We start from the raw sequence: 22,461 nt of genomic DNA on the forward strand, positions 1-22,461 counted from the left end.
GATGACTTGGCTCGGATTTAGAAAACTGGTCCATGCATTTATTTTTAGTAGACTGGACTACTGCAATGCTGTCCTCACAGGTCTCCCTAAAAAGTCCATCAGACAGCTGCAGTTAGTCCAGAACGCTGCTGCTCGAGTCCACACTAACACCAGGAAAGTAGATCCTAGAACTCCAGTCCTCAGATCTTTACACTGGCTTCCTGTCTGTCAAAGAACTGACTTCAAAATCCTGCTGTTAGTTTACAAAGCACTGAATGGTTTAGGACCAAAATACATTTAGGATCTTGGGGTTCGTTATGAACCAACCAGATCCCTCAGGTCATCAGGGTCAGGTCTACTTTCTGTTCCCAGAGTCAGAACTAAACATGGAGAGGCAGTGTTTGGCTTTTATGCGCCTCACATGTGGAAGAAACTCCTAGAAAATTGCAGATTTGCTGAAACTCTTAGCATTTTTAAATCAGGGTTAAAAACTTTTATATTTGATGCCTATTATCAAAACTGTTCAATTTCCCACACTGGAACTTTTTTCTTCTATTTTTTCTATTTTAGTTCACCTTTTTTCTCACCGTTTTTTTTTATTTATTTTTTTTATCTCTTTTAAAGTTCATTTTTATTGCTTCCTGCAACCCCCTGTAATGCTTTTAATGTTTTATGTAAAGCAATTTGAATTGTCTTGTACATGAAATGTGCTATACAAAAAAATTGCCTTGCCTTGATCTGTAAAAGTAATGTTATGTGACAATGGACATCTGGACAGAGCATGTTTTGGCATAAACAAAACATATGAAAACAAAACAAAACAAAACAAAAAAAAAAACAACAAACAACGGTCATCTAAAAGCTCAACATGTAAGGAAAGCAGGGTTAATGTAGTCTGTACATTTTTTATTAACAATCACAATGCCAGTGTAAAAGTCAAGCTTCATAGCTGAATGCTACAAGAGATTACTTACTAATGTCACTTCTGCAGTTACATCTTACTATAATAGCATTTTGAATGTGCTATTGGTAATGTAAACATTTAAAAAAAATTGTGACACATTTAAAAGGGGGGGTTCGGGCCTCCCCAGATGTGCTGCCACAGCGTAGGGTGGTGAATGCCCTGGAGTCTGGTTGCTGCCCCAGGACCAAGGGTATAGCCAGGGGGCAGGGGGGTGTAAGGGTTTGAAGGGGGGCTGAAGGGGGTTTGAGGGATTGCAGGGGAAGTTGCTAGGCATTTTTTGTTTTTTGTTTTTTTTTTTGGAAACTCATGATTGTCAGCTTTGTTTTCCTTTAAAACAAATAGCTTTGATTCCCTGTAAAAGCCCTCTATTAAATGTTTTGGACCTGTTTAAGATGTCTGTTGCTTCAGTTGTGTGTATACTTTTATACAGCTTTTATACAGGTATATTTGAGTTTCTCATCACAGTTTATGATAAGATTGGCCCCTCCACCTCCTCATGGTCTCGCATCATGCATGCTCCTTATAATCTAATCACCACATTATTCAGCTGGTGTCTCTAAAGGTTCTGCTGCTGCTGGATTTATGGGCTGGTTTTAAAGTCAGAGGTAGGGCAGATCACTGGCCTGTGTGGAATTATTATACTCACTTATACTGTGCAGGAGGAGGATTAATTAAGGCAAACACAGGTGATACATCATTGGGTCCTCAATTCATTTCCCAAAGCAGATGCCCACACTTGGGTTAAACAAAACTTAGTCCGAAGCTGCAGTACTAAGAGGATGTTAAAAACCAAGCTTCAAATAAAAGTTCAAAGAAAATGACGTGCCTGATTGTACTATGTCCTGCTCAGTGATATAACACATTTGCTAAATGTAGCACCATTGCCTTGCAGCAGAGAGGTTCCTGGTTCACATCATGAATTCTGTGTGGTTTTTCCATGTTCTCCATCTGGATGCAGGGGTTGTTTTTCCCAGGATGCACTGATTTCCTCCAAAATTTTAAAACATGTATGTTATGTTAATTTGTGTTTCTGAAGTGGCCAAAGGGATAGGCATGTGTGTTTTTCTGAAAGCCAGGATACACTCAGTCATGACCAATATCAGCTCCATGAAAAAAAGCTCAAATCCATCCAAACCCCTGAAGATTAAAAGATAAAATTAAATAAAGTGTAAACAGACACTGGGTTGTAATTTGAGACAAGCGATTTTAGGAAAAGGAATTTAGATTAGTTAGGTTTTATTCCAACTGTACCACCATGTTTCAACATAATCCGATTTCAAACGAGATGTCCCACAATGCAGTTCACTTCTATTAACAAATTCATTGTATGCAACTTTGCACTTTTACTTTGGGTGCTTAGTAATAGTTGATATTACCCAGTAGTTATTTGTTTTCATTTTATTCATTTGGTTGATCAATAATTGACAAGACATAAAATTTTCTAATGATTTCAGTTAAGGGTAAACTATAATGTCCTCAATTTTCCAATCATGTAAACTAAAATGTCTTAAAGTTTCTGTGTATCTTTTGTAGTTTTCTTCTTTCTCACTGTTATGATGACAAGGAAAAAAAGTTATCTTGGAATAACAAAATGTAGCCTGTAATGGTTTTCCCAGAGGACCCGATAATTCAACCACAACAGGAGTAGGATAAGGCAAAAAGTGATTTATTGTACAGGTGGAAGTGCAGGGAAACTGGAACAGTCTGACAGGATGAGGAGGGAGGATCCAGGAAGACTGTGGCATTCAGGAATCTGCAAAAACTCCGAATATAAGGGCATCAATCCAAAATCCAAACATATGGTCAATATACCAGGCAGAGGTCATACACAGAGTGGCAGGAAAGAGACTACTTATCGGGGGCAGGCCAGAATCCGTGGTTGGTCCAAAACAGGGTTCAATATCCAGGTAGACTTGGGGCAAGATAATTCGATGAGGGTCAGGCAAGAGAAATCCGTGGTGTAACTGGGTCAAAGACAGGAAATCAGGAACACGAAGCAAGGCTGGATCTCAACAAGGCAAGAGCAGTTGACCATCTGGCAGGGAAGCAAAGGCTGGAGAGGGTTTCAGTAGAGCAGAGCACAGGTGAGACAACGGCGCAATCAGGGAACTGCAGGTGGAGCCAATGAGCCTAATCAATGAACTGGAAGCCCAGTAGAGCAGCCACCATGACAGTAGCCTACAAAAAATAAGAAAAAAAGAAAAAAAAACTAAATTTCTCATATCACTCTTAATGATCTCTACCTTCAAAGCTGCTTGTGTGGAGCTTTGAAGGTAGAAATCAAAATGTGCTGTATGAGATTAATATAACCCAGAATAAATATAAACATTTTCCACCTAAACAAGTCTTACAATTTCATATCTACCCAAAAAGTCTTTTTGATCCTCTAGGCAAAAAAAAAAAAAAAAAAAAAAAAAAACTAGGCAAATGCAGACTTCGTAAGATTATTACCATGTTTTAAGAGTATGTGTCTTTTAATTAATAAAACCTTAAAGTTTAACATGCATATTTAACCCTTTAGGCGTTGGAGTTTTTAAAGTTTTCAAGGAGTTTAAGATGGCAGTTAAATTGCTCATCTAATTTCATATTGTGATATCACAGGTTGGCAGCCATAATGAATTCCATAATTTTCACTATAAACCAAGACAAAATATATATATATATCCCATAAGAGCCTGACGTGACATATTTGTTACATACAGTTTCTGAGACATTTTACTTCAATTTATGGTATAAACTTTGCTTAAAATCCTGTTGAACACAATCTGATACTTGTCTTCTGTCCCCTAATAGATACCCAGAAGCAGAAAACCACATTATAATATTTTTAAACTATCACATGGTAATAAATGGTAGATATCCTTCCCAAAAAATGTTAATTTCCTTTGTTACATTTTGCTAAAGGGCCAAAGAAAGACCTCATCTAAAAAAAAATTGGATATTTCATGGGTCGGGCCTTTATGGTTTAAATAAATATATATATATATATATATATATATATATATATTAGTCATAAAGGGCCGGGCATGTTAAGACGTTTAGTATTGTGTCAATGCCTTAATTAATTAAAGGCATAATAAGGTTTTTATATGTTTTATATGTTTAACTAAATGCAATTTTATCTTGGTGGATCTAAGTTTTGAGGCAAGACAGAAAAGGTAAGACATTTTATGAATTAACGTGAAACTTAAATTGGGCCTTCTTTTGCCTCAGGTTCGGTAAATCTTGGTCAAAGTGAAATGAAACTTACAGTTGTGGAATCTGTGAGATGTGCGTTTTCGGGTTTCGTTCCGTGTTCATGCTGTCAGGTGGACACGGGGAGACATAATTTGTGTTCACATATTTTTTTGGACTTTGTATTCCTGGTCTTTAAATTGTTTCTTGTCTTGACTGTGTTTGGTGGTCATCGAAATGATTTTGTTAGCTGAGATTCTGGACTTTCTGTGGACACCACACATGTTTATAGTTAGATTTACAGACCTGAGCTACACCAGTAAAACCGGATGTTAACCCCTTAACTTCCGGTCGTGGAGGGTGCAGGCGCAACAGAGTAAGCTAAACAGTCAAGCTAAGAATGCAAAATTAGAGAATTTATAGGCTAGAAATCTGGATAATGAAGCACTGAAGGGGCATGGATGGAAGTTATTGTGCATATTGTGAATATTTCTCTCCTCACCATCTAATCCTGCTTTCTGTCTGTTCACCTGATGCTGATATTCATCACATATTGTTCCTTCTGTGTTTAAAAGGAAGCAGCTTCACAGCTTTAAATTAATCCTGCTGACTTTTTACCTTTCAGTTAGTATATGCTGCACATTTCATTCTTCTTTCTCATAAATATTTGATTTTATTACATATTAAGAAATATTTTGACTGCTGCTAAGTTAGTTTAGTGCAGGGTTCTGCAACCTTTACAATCCAAAGAGCCATTTTTCCTTCAGCCAGCTAAAAAAAACTCCTTTAGAGATACAAATGTTACAGGACCTTTCAAAAAAACTTAGAATTTTTTATGTATATTTACTATAGGAAATTTTTATTCCTATTTTAAGTTTTAAAAATAAAGTAAAAAACAAACAAACTGCTGCTTAGAGGATAGACAGACTCATTTCTATGGGACACCGACATGTTAGAAAATTATGTTTATAAAAAAAAAATAAATGAAAAGACCATGGTTCCTAACCTTACAAAAAAAAATTGAAAAAAAAAAAAATATATTACTGGTACCTTTAATCTCATTATGTTATGGAAATTCAATGTAATTATTAAATGAAAAAGGGAAAAAATATTAAAAACCAGCATTTGTTATTATATCTATATTTAAAAATATTAGTTGTTTTAAGCATTTTCCGTCATGTATTAAGGGCAATTGTGGAAAGTCCAGAGAGTCACTTGCGGCTCCAGAGCCGCAGGTTGAAGACTCCGGATTTAGTGTTTGTAAACCAAAATGTACTACATTTTCTTCATATAACAGTAGGCCTTCTTTTAAAGGAAAAGGACATTTTGCATGTAACAATATGAATAATCGCAATTATTCGCAATTAAATATTTTAATAGTTGCCCAGCACTAATATAAATATATGAAATTTAAAAATATATTTTTTTAATCAGTGAGTGGCAGTCTATTGGACGATTAACTAATGTCCACTGAAGTGTCTTATTTGCAAATATACCAGCCTCACTTATGCATATACTACAGGGGTCAGCAACTAAATTTGGGCTGAGGCCTGATTTCTCACCAACTTAATGGTGGGCCAATATCACATCTTTTTTTATTTATTAAGTTATTTATTCAAAATCAATTGAATTTGCTACAGATATTTATTATTAATATGTTATTACTTTAGCTCTAGACTGTGTCTGCATTATGAATCAGACCTGTCTGCTGTCTTTAGTCACGCACTCTTTTTTTTTTTTATTGTTTTTGTTGTTTAAAAAAACTTTTCCAAACTGCTGTTTTGTGAAAACTGTTTTGTGCATTTTTCCCATGTATTGTGGTGTTTATGTTTTTATTTTTTTTTCACTGTGTACTGTCTCTGAAAGAGCAGTTTAGACTAGGGAGAAACTGTTGGAACTGGTGAGAACTGGACACCATCTAAAACATTCAATTCCAGCTGAACTGAAGTCATACTGTGGAGTCTGTGTGAAAATAAAGACTATGAAAAATAAGAAGTTAAAGTGAACCAATGGCTGTACAGGAAGTGCAGTTTGATTTGTCTATCATTGCCCTGGCTGAACGACAACACATCTGACTCATGCATGGATATACTCGACTTCACAGCAGTACGAGTGGATTAAGATCCGAAGAGGGAAGTGGAAAGGTGGGAGGTGTTATCCTATTTTTTAATCCGAGATGGGTTAACCCCGAGAATGTGACTGTTAAGGAGAGGTATGCTGTCCGGTCACTGAACTGCTAGAACACTGAGTTGCTAGGATACACAACCAGCAACTGGATGCTTTCATTGTGATTATGGGGGATTTCAATCACGTCTCTCTGTCCTCCTGCCTGACTGGTTTTATAAAGTAAGTGGGTTGTCAAACATGTGGAGATAGGACACTAGATCTGTTCTATGCCAACCTGAAGGAGGCATGCAGGGCTGTACCTCTCACACCACTGAGCCGATCTGAACACAGCATGGTCTATGTCCAACCAACAATTCAATTTAAAATTTTCAATTCAAATTTATATATAATGCACATTTACACAACCTCAGTTGACCAAAGTGCTTTACAAAGCAGAGCAGTTAAAAGGCCAAATTCATTATAAAAAAATAAAAAACAATTTAACTTATAAAACAAATTACAAAATAAAATAACATAAAATACATTAATATAGCATAAAAACACATACTACAATTAAAACTCAATTTAAATGCTCAAGTTGGGGGGGAAAGCCAATGAGAAAAGGTGTGTTTTTAATAATGATTTAAAATGCCCAACACTCTGTGCTGATCTATTGTGAAAGGCTGTTCCAAAGTCTGGGAGCAGCGACAGAAAAAAATCTATCACCTCTGCGTACTGACAGGACTGTGAGAAGTTAAAGCTCTGATAAAAAAAGGTGGTGCTGTGCTATTAAGACTTAAAAACAAGCAATAAAATCTTGAACTGGATCCTGAACTGAACAGGAAGCCAGTGAAATACCCACATACAAATGCTGTGTACAGAAGCTTCCTGTTGCCACCAGATCTTTCAGGAAGTGGTCACTAGAGGCAAGGGATGTCCTGAGAGACTGCTTTGATTGTACAGACTGGGATGTACTGCTAGGAGAGCAGGGAATAGACATACAAGTTTCAACACCATCACAGACTGCAACAGTTTCCATGTCTCCACTTCTGCTGCTGCACCCTCCACCTCCAAGTTTGTGGCTGTCGCGTCTACCTCTGCGGCTACTCTCTACAAGTTTGTGGCTGCTCCCTCCACCTCCAACTCTGCACCTGCTTTCTCCATGTCTACCGCTGCTTTCTTCACCTCTTTGCCTATTCTCTCCATGTCTGTAGCTGCTTTCTCCACCTCTTCGCCTATTCTCTTTATGTCTGTAGCTGCTTTCTCCACCTCCACGTCTGCTGTGGTTTCTTTCACCTCCACCTCTGTGACTCTTCTTTCCCTGTTTGTGGCTGCTTCCTCCACCTCTGTAGCTGCTTCCTCCACCTCTGCAGCTGTTCTCTCTATGTCTGTGGCTATTTCCTCCACATCTGCGACTGCTCCTTCCACCTCCACCTCTGTGGCTTCTTCCCCCACCTCCATCTCTGTGGCTTCTCGCTACACCTCCATGTCTGCTGCTGCTTTTCCACCTCCACATCTTTGGCTAATACCTCCACCTCTGCAGCTGATTAATCCACCTCCATGGCTGGTCATTCCACCTACAACAACAGAAGAGGTTGGAGCTGAGCTCAGGAAACTTCAGCCAGGAAAGGCTGTTGGTCCAGATGGAGTATGTCTACAGCTTCTGAAGGACTGTGCAGGACAACGAGCAGTTTGTCTTCAGAGGCTCTTCAATACCAGCTTTTAGATAATAAATAAATAAAAAAATCCCAGTGCTCTGGAAGATATCCTGTCTCATAATGGGGCAGCCAGTGAAGCTGAATGCAGGCTGGTGGCTTTGATATGTCACATAATGAAGACCTTGGAGGGGCTCCTTGTCCATTGCATGAATCTGCAGGTTGCTGATGATCTAGACCCCTCCAGTTTGCCTACTAGGGACACTTAGGAGTTGAAGATGTGGTTCTTTACATGCTACACCGGGCATACATCTACCTGGATGTGCCTGGTTTTTATGTGAGGATCGTGTTCCTTGACTTCTCCAGTGGCTTTAATACCATAAGGCCTCCCATTCTTAGAGACAGACTTATGAGCATGGGTGTGGGCCCCTCCTTAACATTCTGGATTATGAACTATCTGACATTCAGACCTCAGTATGTCAGGGTGGAGAGATGTTTCTGGGACACTGGAATGCAGCACTGGGGCTCCACAGGGGACTGTTTTAGCTCCCTTTCATGCTCTACACATCAGACTTTAGATACAACTCAGTCCTTCCACATACAAAAGTGTTCAGATGATACAGCTGTTGAGGTATGTGTGAGCAGTGGACAGGAGGGGGCGTACAGGGACCTTGTGGAGGCCTTGTTAGTATGCAGGAAAAGGAACTGTCTTCTCCTGAACACCACCAAGACTAAGAAGCTTGTGGTGGTTTTCAGGAGATCTAAAACACCTAGCCAGCCAGTCTGCATTGATGGGGGGGAAATAGAGACTGTAAGTGTTAATTGTAAATAAGTAATACTTGGGGGTAATTCTAGATCAGAAGCTGGAGTGGTCTGCCAACACAGACACAGCTTACAGGAGGGACAGAGTCACCTTTTCTTCCTCAGACGGCTCAGGTCCTTCAGTGTCTGAGGTGACATGCTGCAGATGTTCTATCACACTGTTTTGCATGTGTGCTTTTCAATGCTATTGTTTGCTGGGTGAGCAGCACTAAGGACAAAGACTAAACGGCTGGAAAAACTGGTTAAAATGCCAGTTCTGTGCTAGGTAGGGAGATGGACCCTATTAGAACTGTGGTGGAGCAGCAGGTGAAGAGGAAACTGTATGGCATGGAAAATAATAAACACCCCCTCCATAAGACAAAGAAGAAGCTGCAGTGAGATGTCCTATACTGGTCCTAAACATTCAGAGATTCTAATAGCCTTGTTTAATCTGTCCAGTCTAATTTATATATTGTTCCTGTAGGAAACCTGCTGAAACCAAAGGTTGTATTCTGGATCCTACCTGTGAATGTCTCTCTTGGTCTTCCTGTCATGGAGCCATGCTTGCACCTGCAGTCCTCAACCTGTGGAGCTGAAATGTATCTGTTGCCCACTTGTTTCAACTCTGCCAGTTTCAATTAAATACTTCATAAAAGTGGATCATTTCCATCTTTGACAATAAACTTGACTGTACTTACAGTTAAAGCATTCTGACTGTTCCTTGGGTCAAGAAACTTGGCACTATAAAATTTTTGAGCTTTAACCCCTTATCAAGCGGGGTCATTTTGGGAAAAATGCCAGTAATTTGACCTCTCCAAATTAGAATTACTGCTGTTATTGAACCCTCTGGATTGTAAGTACAGGCTTGGGCTCTTTGTAAAGGTAACACTCTCTAGTTTCACCCACAGCAATCACTGTAAGTATTACTGATAAAAAGTTATACACTTTAGAACACACAGAAAAAAATATTTTTTTTGTCCTCGCCTATCCTGTACGGATAGAATGAAACCAATCTTGATGAGAAATATTGATGTTTGACCTGTAGAGAGCCCTCAAAGGTAAGGAACGTCAACATTTAAACTTTGTTTTTCTGTAAAAAAGGCTTTAGTGTTAGCGCTGTGGTTGTTGCATGTCAAAATGGTTTATATCATCGGAAAGACGAGGCTTTCATTTGATGTGTATATTGTGGGCATTCATGACGGAGGGGCTTGCACACATGGCTGCAATGTGGTAGATTAGTAGTCATGTACCGGGGACCGGTACGTCTGCATCGTAAGGGGTTAAATACTTCCACTATTGAATTCATCTTCAAAAATACTTCAGCTGATGCTTGAACAAGCAGATTTAACTATCATCACTTATCCCAAGCACATTTCAGTTCAAAATTAAACCATTTTAGCACATTTAAACACCGATTTGAGATTCAAATACTTCTACTTTTCCCTTCAGCTTGATAATTACTTCAGCTGAGACTTCATCAAGCACAATTAAATTTTGTTTATTCAACTTCTTGGTCTCAGAGTCGTCCCTGCCTGATATGTGACAGTATGAGGCAATTTAATTTTATGTTTAATTTTATGTCCTCTTCACTTAGATGGCACATACTAGTTAATTTCATAGATTTAGAAAATGGTGAAAATGTCATTTATTTTTCAAAATTTAATTCCAACAGGTAAACTTTCATATTATCTACATTTTGGTGCTCAAGTCCAGTCCTCGAGAGGTACTGCCCTGAAACTTTTAGATGTGTCCCTTCTCCAACACACCTGAATCAAATAAATGACTCGTTACCAGGCCTCTGCAGAGCTGAGTGACATGCACAGGAGAAATCAACCATTTGACTCAGTTGTGCTGGAGAACGGATGCATCTAATGGTTTCAGGGTAGTAGCTCTCGGGGACTGGCACCCCTGATCTACATATATTATCTAAGATCTGCATCCTAAGACTTCCTAAATCTATCGTAAGATCTATAATACATTTAATTAAACTATTAAAAAAATAAATGAAGATGTTCATGATGTGCTTTATTTTTTTATTTTTCAGATATTACTTTAAATAAGTGGTCAGCTATTGTGACACATATTTTCATATGGGGAATTTTGTTTTAGGACCAAATGCATGTGCCTGAAAACTACTTCAGTATAAGGACAATGGACAAAGAAAGTAAACTGAAATGGTAAACAGATTGAAAATTTTAAGTATACTTCAAGTAAGTAATGGGAAAAGTGAAAAGCTTGATTATGTTTGCCTTAAAATAAGTAAAATCAAAGTAGTGGGAAATTGAAAAAAAAAAACTGAAGTTTGTTAAACTTAAAAATACATGTTCAATGTTGTTAAGCTTTGGTTGATCTGGTAGATCACAGACATCAGAGGAATTCTAAAGTCAAGTTGACTTTACTCTATTTTACGTTACTATTTGTTCTGCTCAAACATCGTAGTAGTTTATACCAACACTCTTGCTCAAGCTACACAATAAAATTATGCAAAAATTTGCAAAAATGTTTTAAGTCGTTCAATGCAATTGTGTTTTTACCAGTGTGGGTTACCAGGCTTTTTGTCCTTCTTAATAAATAATGGAAACCATGTTGCTTCTTTTTTGATCAACTTCCGGGATTACACACCTGCTGTGTTCCATTAGATTCGGTGCTGATGTCTCAAGTTTGTGGATGCTTTTGCATTTAAATGTGGTACTTTAACAGGTGTGACGTCAGTCAGAGAGAGAGAGAGAGAGAGAGAGAGAGAGGAGGCAGCAAATAACGGTGAACCCTCAGACCTCCATCACAACCAGCAGCAGCACCTCCTCCTTTAAACTACCAGCGGGCAACTCGCTCTCTACCAGGACGGCGCCTTCCGTGGAGAAGAGTGGAACATGCGCCCTGTAGGAGGTCCAGTCGGGCCTGATTCCTCCATCTCTGGGTGGATTTACGCTGTCGAGCGGACCGAGACTTCTGATGGATTAGAGGCGCAGTGAGCTGTGAGTTGGAGGCGGAGAGCAGGAAAACTTATAGTTTTTAACAAATGTGTAATCCTGATGAACGTGGTTACTGTGGAACGGACCGCCTGCACCCGAAGCTGCAGCCCCTGCGCACCGTGACGCGCGCCGGGGAGTGTTGTTAGGATCCCGAAGAGCCTTTGCTTCGTGAAAGAAAATAAGTCCCAAAAACTCTGGATTTGTCACTTTAGGCACGTGCGTTGTAGTCTAACACAACCCGGAGATGACACATGTTTTTCTTATCGGTCCTCCTTCGGGTCGGGTGGGAATGAGTGTGAGGTCGTGAAGACACACCTGCCTGTGGATCATCTCGGTTTGGACTTTTTGGCTCCTCGCGCGGCTCGCGTGTCTCCCTCATGCAGCTCCTCCGGTTGGTCTGGGCACTGACTGCCGCAGCGGTCTGTTTCCTGCTCCTGCTGCTCCTCCACAACCAGATTCTGAGAGAAGGTACGACTCTGCAGTCCGTTCACAGTCCGCGTTATACAGAATGTGTGTGTGTGTGTGTGTGTGTCAGGTCAAACAAGTGTCCAGAATGAATTGACACAAATGAGAAGATGCGCTAAACTGATTTATCCAGCACTCATTATTCAACGGACGACTTTAGGAGTCTAGGTGGACCAGAAGAGGGAAATAATAATAATAATAATAATAATAATAATAATAATAATAAATCTGCACGTAGCGTGTGCATATTAGAGACTTGTCACTTCGCGCGTGAGCAGAAGAAAGATGTGTGCAGGACAGAGGAAGCAGTCTGGGCTCTGTGGCCGGGACGAGGAGCTCAGGTGAGGAAAGGTCCAGGAAAATTCGCTTTTTTTTTTCCTTCTTGTAATTGGGAACACAAAGCGAGTATAAACAGATGCCAGAGGAAGAAAACACTTCTCAAGCTGTGTCGGCTGATGAGTTTGGAATGCGATCGTCAAATTATATAAATCGGTAACTCTACCACAGAGCCTTAGACATCACTTTAATTATTGATTAATTGCAACTTTGTTGTTTCAATAGTGATCTCTTGTTTATTTCATGAGATGTCAGGCACTACACAGTATACAGGCAAAATAACATTGTCAAATACATGCTGAGAAGGACCACAGTAAAATACAATTAAAATAACCCTGAGAAACACAGCCATTCAAATGCTAATAATGACCGGTGGGAAAAGAAAATTAACATAAACTCTGTTTTTATTTTTGTTGTTTTTGTTTCAACTGAAGACACAATTAAAATAATAAACAGGAGCTCCAGGGACAACCCAGACATGAAATGGCCTAAATTATAATTTAAAAAAAGAACCTGTACATAGTGATAAGGAAAAAACAGAGAGGATGTGCCTCCATTTAAATCTGAACACTTAAATCAATTTTAACCTCAGACCAAATCTTGGTATTTCTGGTCTCTATCCCCTTCACTTGACGGATTCAAACAATAGATTTAAATAGCTTTTAAACAGTCTGGCTGACAAAATTCAGTGATTTTGGGATATTTCATCCATTTTGCTTTAATATATATGACACCCTTGTTCCCATATATAAAGTTACATCAGAGCATTCTTACAGCTGACATCGATATGAAACTCTTTTAGTCTGATGATCAGAGCAAAAGATTATTGATTGTTGAAGATGCAAGCATGTGTACACAGGATGCTCCACGTGGAAAACGAATATCCAACAAGTAGGAAAAAGTAGACCTTTCAGGGATATACCACAAGGAGAATAAAATGTGTATTTATTCCATCATATTCACTGATATTATCACAGCCTTTCTTTCCTAATTCCTTCTTGATAAACACGATGTGTATTGTTTTAAATAAAGCTGGATAATATTATAATTTGCCATCACTGCAGTTTTGTTTCTGCAAAATTCTGCTTGGTCTTTACTATCAACATTTTCAGTGGGAGACATTTTCACTTAAAATATTGGGGCAAACAAAGATGCCCCTGGATTCAGGGCTGCATTCAACTTGGAGGAAGTTCTAATTCATTCATCCAGTTTCTATACTGCCTATTCCAAATTAGGGTCTCAGGGAGCCTGTCAATTAGCAGGTGAGAGGCAGGTACGTTATCAACAAGTCGCCAGTCCATCGCAGGGCCAACACAGAAAGACAAAAACACACAAGAGAGAATTTAGACTGACAAATTAACCTTAATGTGCTGCAGCAGTTGTAATTAGGCCCTTTGTTCCATGATAAAATTCACGATGCATTTAAACATGCAGTTTATATTTGATGTTATCGTTGCCGGAAATTTAATTATTATTAAAACATTATTTAAGGAATCAAATTTTAGTTTGCAAAGTTGGACTATATATATATATATATATATATATATATATATATATATATATATATAATATATATATATAGAAGTGCTCTGAAGAATTACACTAGATCAGAATCAGAGGTTACCAGGCTTTGAGCAGGAGCCAGAAAAGCTTTTTGCACTACTAAAGGTCAGCTCAGGAGACAAGGAATTACTGCTGCTACCTTAAATTATTTACAAGGAGGAAAAAAACACAACATAGAAATGAAAAAAAATTACTTACTCCTTGAAGAGGCTGATTTCTTACCCGTTTCTCTCAGCATCAGTAACCCCCTGATCACCACATGCCTCTTTGTGGTAGAAAAATTAGACTCTTTTACAAAGTGCTTTTCAAAATTAAATGCAAAAAACCCCCAAAACAACAAAAGCAAACAATCCCACCGTTCAACCCCAACTTTAATATACTGAGGGGAATTTATTCTAACCAGTATTCAGAGGGTCATTAGTTGGGGTGTAAATCACAAGTTTGATCACAATACCTTATATCAGCGGTCCCCAACCTTTCTTACCTCACGGACCGGTTAAATGTCAGACAATATTTTCAGGGACCGGCCTTTAAAGTGTGGCGGATAAATACAACAAAATAATATGATATGACCTGCATGAAAACTGTGGTATTTTCTAAATATAACAATAAACGCGAATCAAGACATGAGCAACGTCCTCTCTGCCCGCAACGCTCTCTGGTCGCTATGGTAACGTTTAAACGTCCTTTCAAAATAAGATACACCGCAAATACAAAGTGCATGACAAATCCGACTCACCACAGTGCTGAATCAGTGGGAGCCCTGAGCTTGTTTTTTACTCATTTTGCTAGCTCCTGGGTTTAATTTTAGCGGTAACATATCACGTGACCGAGAAGCGCCTTGGCCTGCGTCAAGAGTCACGTCGACGGATGTAATGGAGAATTGGACAATTTTTCAAAATAAAACATCTTTCAGATTCCGAAATAAATAAAACGGAAGTAATGTAAGCTATTTATTCTTTCTGTGCGGCCCGGTACCAAATGACCCACGGACCGGTACCGGTCCGTGGCCCGGGGGTTGGGGACCGCTGCCTTATATCATTCAATAGAAAACAATTTAGTTTGCTCATCATAAATTCTGCCATGATTTTTAGGACTTACTTATCCATTTGGCATTTCAGTGGGTCGCAGGTGTTACTGCAAGATTGCAGGAATACAGGGGGTTAAAATAACCAAGGCAGTACATTCTGGCTTTATAACTGTGACAAACCACACTTTTTAATAACGCTTTCCTCTTCAAATTTAAATGAAACATTCTGGTTTTTAAAACAAAAGAAATGGAAACAATGACACATTTTCTTTTCAGTATCAATGTTTGATATTTTCGTTATAGATTTCGTTATAGATAGATTTATGCAACTAATAGTTGATCATTAAATCAATATAAGCATGTAGATCAGTGTTATAAGATCATTAAGTAAACAAAGGATATTATGATATTTCAGAATTCTGTCTTAATTAAATCAGGATGATGAACTGTGGTGGAGCTAGACTTGTATACATGTGGCTTGAGGGTGGATAAAAATTTGTTGGGGGATTGTAGTGATAGCAAATTATTGTGTTACTCTCTTTAACACACTCTCACATACTGCTATGATGACTGTGGTCACATTAGAGAGACATTAGAAATAAAACATATTTACATTAATGATCTGGATCATCAAGTGGAAACATTTGCAATAAGTCAAAAATTAAAGGTCCATAGAAAGTTGGTTGTCTTGGGGCACAGTATTTGGGGCTTGATGTGTGATCAATGGCTTCTTAGTGGTGGTAGACTGGATCCTTGTCTCTGACCACAGTGACTTGTGAGGCTAGCTCCACACTGGAAGCTGGCGGGGCTGCTGCTACTGGAGTTGGGCCCTGTCTCGGCCTGATCTGTGTCCTTCTTCTTTTCAAAATAGTCAGAAATATCTCCCTTTTGCTTTATTCTCAAATATTTTTATTCAAAATCAGACTGTTTACAGGATATGTTTCTCCACATTTTATGATGAATGTTACTTTAGAACCAACTAGCAGTATTGCTAGCCTCCTATTTAAACTTAATCAGTGTTAAGTGAAGTTGGACATAGGTTAGATAATTGTTATCAGGTATAGTTAAAGGAAATTCAAGAGGCTTAAAGGACATGCGAAATGGGAAACCTAAAGGGTGTAGGAGGAAACTAACACTTAAAGGGCTTATTAAAACACAAGTAAATTTAAATAAAAGAAAAAGACAACAACAAAATACAAAATTGGACACATCATTCGTGATAAAAGCAACTTCAAAATGAACTAATAATATCCACAGCAACATCTTCAGGATTTCAGTTACAAACACTTAAATATTTTGTCATTTTTATAAATTTTTAAAAAATATTATTAAGTAGAGCACATTTTTATGTGGTCACAACAACATTTCTGCAGTTTGACACCAGGGACAAATAAGGAATTAATATTTCTGTCTGTCTTCTGTACTTTGTGAAGCATTATAATAAATGCATTTTAAAAACAAACTGCATACGGGAAGTTTAATCAATCAATAAAATCAATATTCCCATCTCCCAGACCTTCCAGCTTGAAAATAAGCAGCTTATTCCTGCATGTTTTTAGTCAAGTGTTGGCATGGAGGGTTGCTCAAGCTTTCAAAGCCTCAAACAGCAGATAGCTTTGTGTTTTTACAAATAAGTACCTTTGAAAGTGATGTGCAGGTACACTCAAAGTGCCTTCTAATGACACCATCAGAGCCTCATTTTGAGGCTTGACCTGTGTTAACAGAATCACAATAAAACAGCTCATTGATCAAAGTAGAGAATCTACACAGCTTTTACCTTAAAGAGGACAGGAATAAAAATCAAACAAATGTTGTCTGCTTACCTCTTCTGCTTCACTAATTATGCAGTGAGAGGGATTTTGGAGTGTTAGAGCTGGTTTGTGTCCAGCTAATTATCAGAGGTTTCTGCAAAGTTGAATTTATCCCTAAGTGAGATGCCCAGCAGGAAAGCAACAACATAAACAAGCTCAAAAATGTAAATTGAAGCACAAACACACGATTTACAAACACACATATTGTATCAAAAAGTTACACGTTTTCATGTTTCTTCTTATACTTGACCTGTTCTCTTACAAAAGTAACATTTCATGTTGGATCATCTAGACTTAAGTTGAATTTCGTTCACAGTTAATTGGACACAATGCTGGACGTTTTAACTGTGGTACAGTGTCCTCTGTAAGCTGCATGTTGATGATTCAGCAGTGAAATGAAAAGTACTTCCTAAAATCCTCATGACACTGACACCAGCAGATTTCAAACTAGCCAACAAAATAATAATAAAATAAACCAACATTAAAGATGTCCACCAACACAGTCAGTGATGCATGGAGACCAACGTGATGCTTAATCATAATACAAAGTACCACATTTAGAGAAAACCAAACATTGCATATCAGCACAGACACCTAATACCAGCTGTTTTGCTATCACAAGACCAAGAAATCTTGACGTTATGGAGTCAACCATGAATCATGTATATACCAAAGTATTCTAGAAACTACAGTATATATAGATATGAGGTCTATATACAGATATATACTATAGAGCATAAAAAGAAAAGGAGCTAAAACAGTCCACTGTGGAGTCCCAGTGCTGCATTCAGGTGTCACTGAAACACTTTTCCCTACCCTGACATAAGACTGAGATTTCAAATGTCCATAATCCAGGATGTCAAACAGGGAGACACCCCAATGCTTATGTCTTATGGTATTAAAAGCACTGGAAAAGTCAAAGAACATGATCTTCACATATGACACATCCAGGTAGGTGTATGCCTGGTGTAGCATGTAAAGAACCATGTCTTCAACTCTTAAGTGTTGCTGGTAGGCAAACTGGATCATCAGCAAACTGCAGTGTAATGCCACGGACAAGGAGCCGCTCCAAGGTCTTTATTATTTGAGATAACAAGCCACCGGCCTGTAGTCATTCAGCTCCACTGGTTGGCCCATTATGAGATAAAAAAATTAATCAAATTAATTAGTGGATTTGTAATTAATTATTCATCATTAATTATATTGTAAAAACACATTATTTGCCCCAAAAAAACTTTTTTTTTTTATTTAAATAGATCTTAGTGGACAACTGAATCAAATAATAGACACAGACATTAATATTGTAACCTTAAGCTCTAGTAATGTTTGGAGAAATGCATTTAATTGCATTTTAATTCAAAACAGTAGAAAAAGAAATAGAAAAAAAATCCCTGTCCAAAACTGAAAAGACCTAAAGTTAGTTCGTTCACTCGTCCGTTCGTTCATTCATTAATTTTTTGTACACGCAGACCAAATAAGGGTCGAAGGGAAAGTTCGAGCCAATCCCAGCAATTAACAAGCAAGAGGCAGGGTACATCCTGGACACATCACCAGTCCCTTGCAGAGAGTTAAGTTGCCATTTTAAGTACTTTAAAGTGTTCTCTGATTAAGACTTTAAAACATATTACTTTACTTTTATGGTTTACTTTCACTTTACTTTAGTAGTTTTAACTTTCAAAATGTTTTTGTCCACACTAGGTCTGCAAATAATGACTATTCTGATAGTCGATTAGTCATTGACTATTAAAACAACTAGTCAACCAATTAGATTAAGTATCTCATGATTATTAAATGGCTCTTACTTCATTTTCAGCTTTTAAATCTTGCATGAGGTTGTTATGTAAGTCTGACATGCCTCCTCTTTAAATGTTCGAGCATTGGGGACGTACTTCCGTGGTATGCAAGGTCTGCTTTACAAATCTCACATGTATTTAATTTATTTTGTAAGTTTAATGTGAAGCTATCCCAGACTTTTGACGTCCTCTGCCACAGTTTTGTTCCCTGGTCCGCCGCCATATTTTTGCCCTGGCAGACACATGTGCAACTCTCAGCAGAGATAAGAAGCAAGACACTGTCGCACTCTGTAATTTTTTTTTTTTTTTGCTGACAATACTCAACGGTTAAATTCGTTGTCAACTATTTTTATTGTTGAACTGAAGCTGATACAGAAATGTCTGATTCTTACGTCAGGATAATAAGAACCAGGTCAGCGTGTACGATAGCAATGTGCCGACAGCCAGTGATGTAATTGCTGATAACTGTGTGTATGCTGAGACCTAGATTGCTTTGTGCTCTAAATACTGTGACAGAAAGAAGATTCTTTGAGAGTAAATGTACAAATGGCATAAAAAGGCACTCAGTGATGTCATGTTCCCTGATCGAACAGTAACAGTAATAATTCTTTATTATTAGATTCTTTCCAAGAAGTAGTTTGCCAGATCACAAGGCAAACCACTTCCAGAGATTTGCTCTGTTCAGTCTTGGGAAGAAAGAGCTTACAGAATCTAACTTCTGAATTTGATAAGGGTGTTTGAAATTTCGCCACATTCAAACATCTGTTTAAACTTTGAAGAAAATGGTGACGACTCTTGTGTACATCTTCACGATGTGCATAGTCTAATTGAATTGTTTGTTTGGTTCTATGGCATATAATCTATAACTCTGTATATCTCAGCAATTTATTAAAAATAATATTTACAAATAAACACACATGAAGTATCTGGACTCAGAGCATGTAGTCTAAAGCATCGACTAAAGAGAAAAATGAAGCTGGAGCTGGAGAGGGTAAGGTATAAGTTTTTCTCTGCTTGTTGGCTGATGCTCACACCCAGAGGAAGCTGCATGCTGTGACCTGAAATGAGAAGGTTTAAACTGATGACCGCTCATGGGTCCAATGGACTTTAAAGCAATGTAGCGAGAAACGTTTTAAAAAACTAACAGGTGACTACCGGACCATCAAAGACTGTAGGAGCTTTTTGTTGTTTTTTGTGCCACTTGCATTTTTTGGTTTGTATTTTTACAGTGGGTGGCAGTAAAGAAACGCACCAGGTGTATTAAATTGCAGCCACAGGTGATGTGGGGTTTTCTAATTAGCTTGGGTGTGGAAGAATGACACAATTTTTACCTCTATCACATTTTTGTTATTGGCACCTTTCGATCATAAATGTGACCCGTTATCAACGCATACTATAACATATAATGGAAAATAAACAGGAACTTCACCCAACTCTGACAGCGGCTTTTGGATCATTTATTGAAGCACGTTATAAACAGATCTCTCCCATTACCCAGTTGAGTGGCTAAATGTCATAGTCACTACAAAAGTAAAAACTTTGCTTCGTGGAGAGAAAGAAAAACGGCGCTGACCGGGAGTTCTGGATCTATGACGCTGATCTCACCTGGAGTTGTGGATGTGGATCGCGGATTTTACCTGGATTGTTTGGAATAAAGCCTTCGTCTCTGGAAAGACTGATATCTTTTGGAGGGATAAATTCATTGCCATCATCACTTCGACAGGAGTAAAGGTACCCGGGTTGGAATGAAAAGGCATGTGGAGGTTGAAATATGGGCATGACGCTGTGTGTGACAGTTGGCCTCTTTTGTTGCATTCAAGGTCCAGCGCTGGTGTTGGTTAATTGATCCACGCAAATCCAGGAATTATGCTGTGGATTTTATGGTGAAGTGCACAGGCTGTGCTTGAACTCCGTTGCTATGCTGCATTTTTGCTGACGTTTTGTGGGAGATGAATGAAATTAAATGAGATCCTGATGAAATGAGCTTGAACATGCAAGACGTTAAAGCTGAATCAGAATTTAAAGAGGAACAATATGAGGTCATTAAAAAAAACCTAAGCAAACCAACTCTGAAAGTAATCTCAATAGTAATTGAAAGGCTTCAAAAGAAAGGAGTTGTTGTTTTAAACAGGCAAGCTAATTGAAATCCAGAATCAATACATTTCAGATTAAAATGTCCATGTTGTGGACAACAAGATTTAAAAAGGTTCATAAGTTTGTGTCAAAGTGCTGCTGAAGTTTACAATACATTGCTTACTGAATTTCCTGTTCCTGAAGAAGAGCAAAGACAGCAAGATGCTTGGTTTCAATCAAACAAAGCTGGTAATATTGATTTTATGGAAGAAATATATACCTGGTTAAAGAAACAAGGGTTTTTGTATGATGACATGTTCTGGTGAAAGTGCAAATGTTGAGCCTGGAATGAATGATGATAATGATGAGATTAATCATAGTGACAGTGTGTCTAATGTGTAAAGCAGGAGAAGCCATTCTGGTACATCTGTATCTAGTATTTCCTCGGGACATCTAAAAGCAAAGGCTGAGAAAGCAGCACTATTGGAGCAAGCTGCTGCTCTGAATCAAAAACATGAACTGGGGGCTCAGGATGGGAGGCTCAGACTGGAAAGCGAGAGACTGAGGAAAATAAAGGAGAAAATGGAGCTTGATACACAAATTCCCATTGCTGCTGCAAGATTATCTGGATAATCTTGTGCCAAAGGAAAAACCTACAGCTTTGGAACAAGTTTAAAAAAATGCCATCTCTCTCATATACACAGGACGGAAGACCAAAGTTCAACACAGATATTTTCAAAGAAGAAACATCAGTCTTATGGAGTCACACAGGTACTGGATGGTGTTCGGAACCAAGAAATGACTCGGAGGCGTAATTCTTCAGATGAGTTTACAGCTTCTAAAGCCAAACTCCCTGATTCTGTTGCTGCAAAGAGGGATCATGAACAACATTATATTCAACAAAACATTTCATCAGTGCATAATAAAGCAACTTAGGATGTAATATGTGAACTCCTGCAAAAGCAAAGTGAAATCAATACAACACTTGTACAACACTTCATGTCAAATTATTTACCACAAAGAGAAATATTACAATTTGATGGAGATCCATTGCAGTTTATTTCCTTTATTAGAGCTTTTGAACACTGTGTGGAGGGGAAAACTAGCAGTTATCAGGACTGTTTGTATTTCCTTGAGCAATATACCAAGGGGCAGCTAGTAAGAAGCTGCCTGCATATGCCACCTTGACATGGGTATGAAAGATCAAAATGTCTTTTGAGGGAACACTTCGGAAATGAATATAAACTGGCAACAGCTTATATGGACAAAGTAGTGGGCTGACCTGTCATTAAAGTTGAAGATGTTCAGGGGCTACAGGAATTTTCCTTATTCTTGAAAGGATGTTGCAGTGCTATGGCAGATATACAGTATATGGAAGAAATGAATGTCCCATCAAACATGAAACAAATTATAATGAAGTAGCCATACAAGCTAAGAGAAAAATGACGGTCCACAGCTTGTGAAATCCAAGAACATTCATAGATTTGAGTCAGGATTCTGTCTCATCCATTGTTTGGGGATATTTCAGATGTAAAATCAAGTGCTGGAGCAAAGTCTGTTAATAGGCTCAAAGTGCCAGCAAAGAGTAACATCCAATGTGCCAGCTTTGCTATATATGTTTAAGCATCAAAACACATTGTTCCTAAGTCCACGAGGCTTAAAGCATCTACGCCATCAGCAACACCCAAAGAGTAGCCCACAGAAGCTTGTCTTTATTGTGAAAACCCACATTCTTTATT

The 22,461-nt window shown here is 38.3% G+C and overlaps 1 protein-coding gene across 1 annotated transcript in view; it reads left to right on the forward strand.

Annotated features, from left to right (window-relative positions):
- The first annotated feature begins 11,442 nt into the window (after window positions 1-11,442).
- Window positions 11,443-22,461, forward strand: part of LOC121646987 (chemokine-like protein TAFA-5) — an 88,671-nt gene continuing 77,652 nt past the window's right edge. The window contains exon 1 of the mRNA XM_041996155.1: window positions 11,443-12,119. Coding sequence (XP_041852089.1) covers window positions 12,029-12,119 — 91 coding nt within the window. The 5' untranslated portion in view covers window positions 11,443-12,028. The remainder of the gene's footprint in view (window positions 12,120-22,461) is intronic.

The sequence above is a fragment of the Melanotaenia boesemani genome, chromosome 10 (genome assembly GCF_017639745.1).
Source record: "Melanotaenia boesemani isolate fMelBoe1 chromosome 10, fMelBoe1.pri, whole genome shotgun sequence".
NCBI lineage: Eukaryota > Metazoa > Chordata > Actinopteri > Atheriniformes > Melanotaeniidae > Melanotaenia > Melanotaenia boesemani.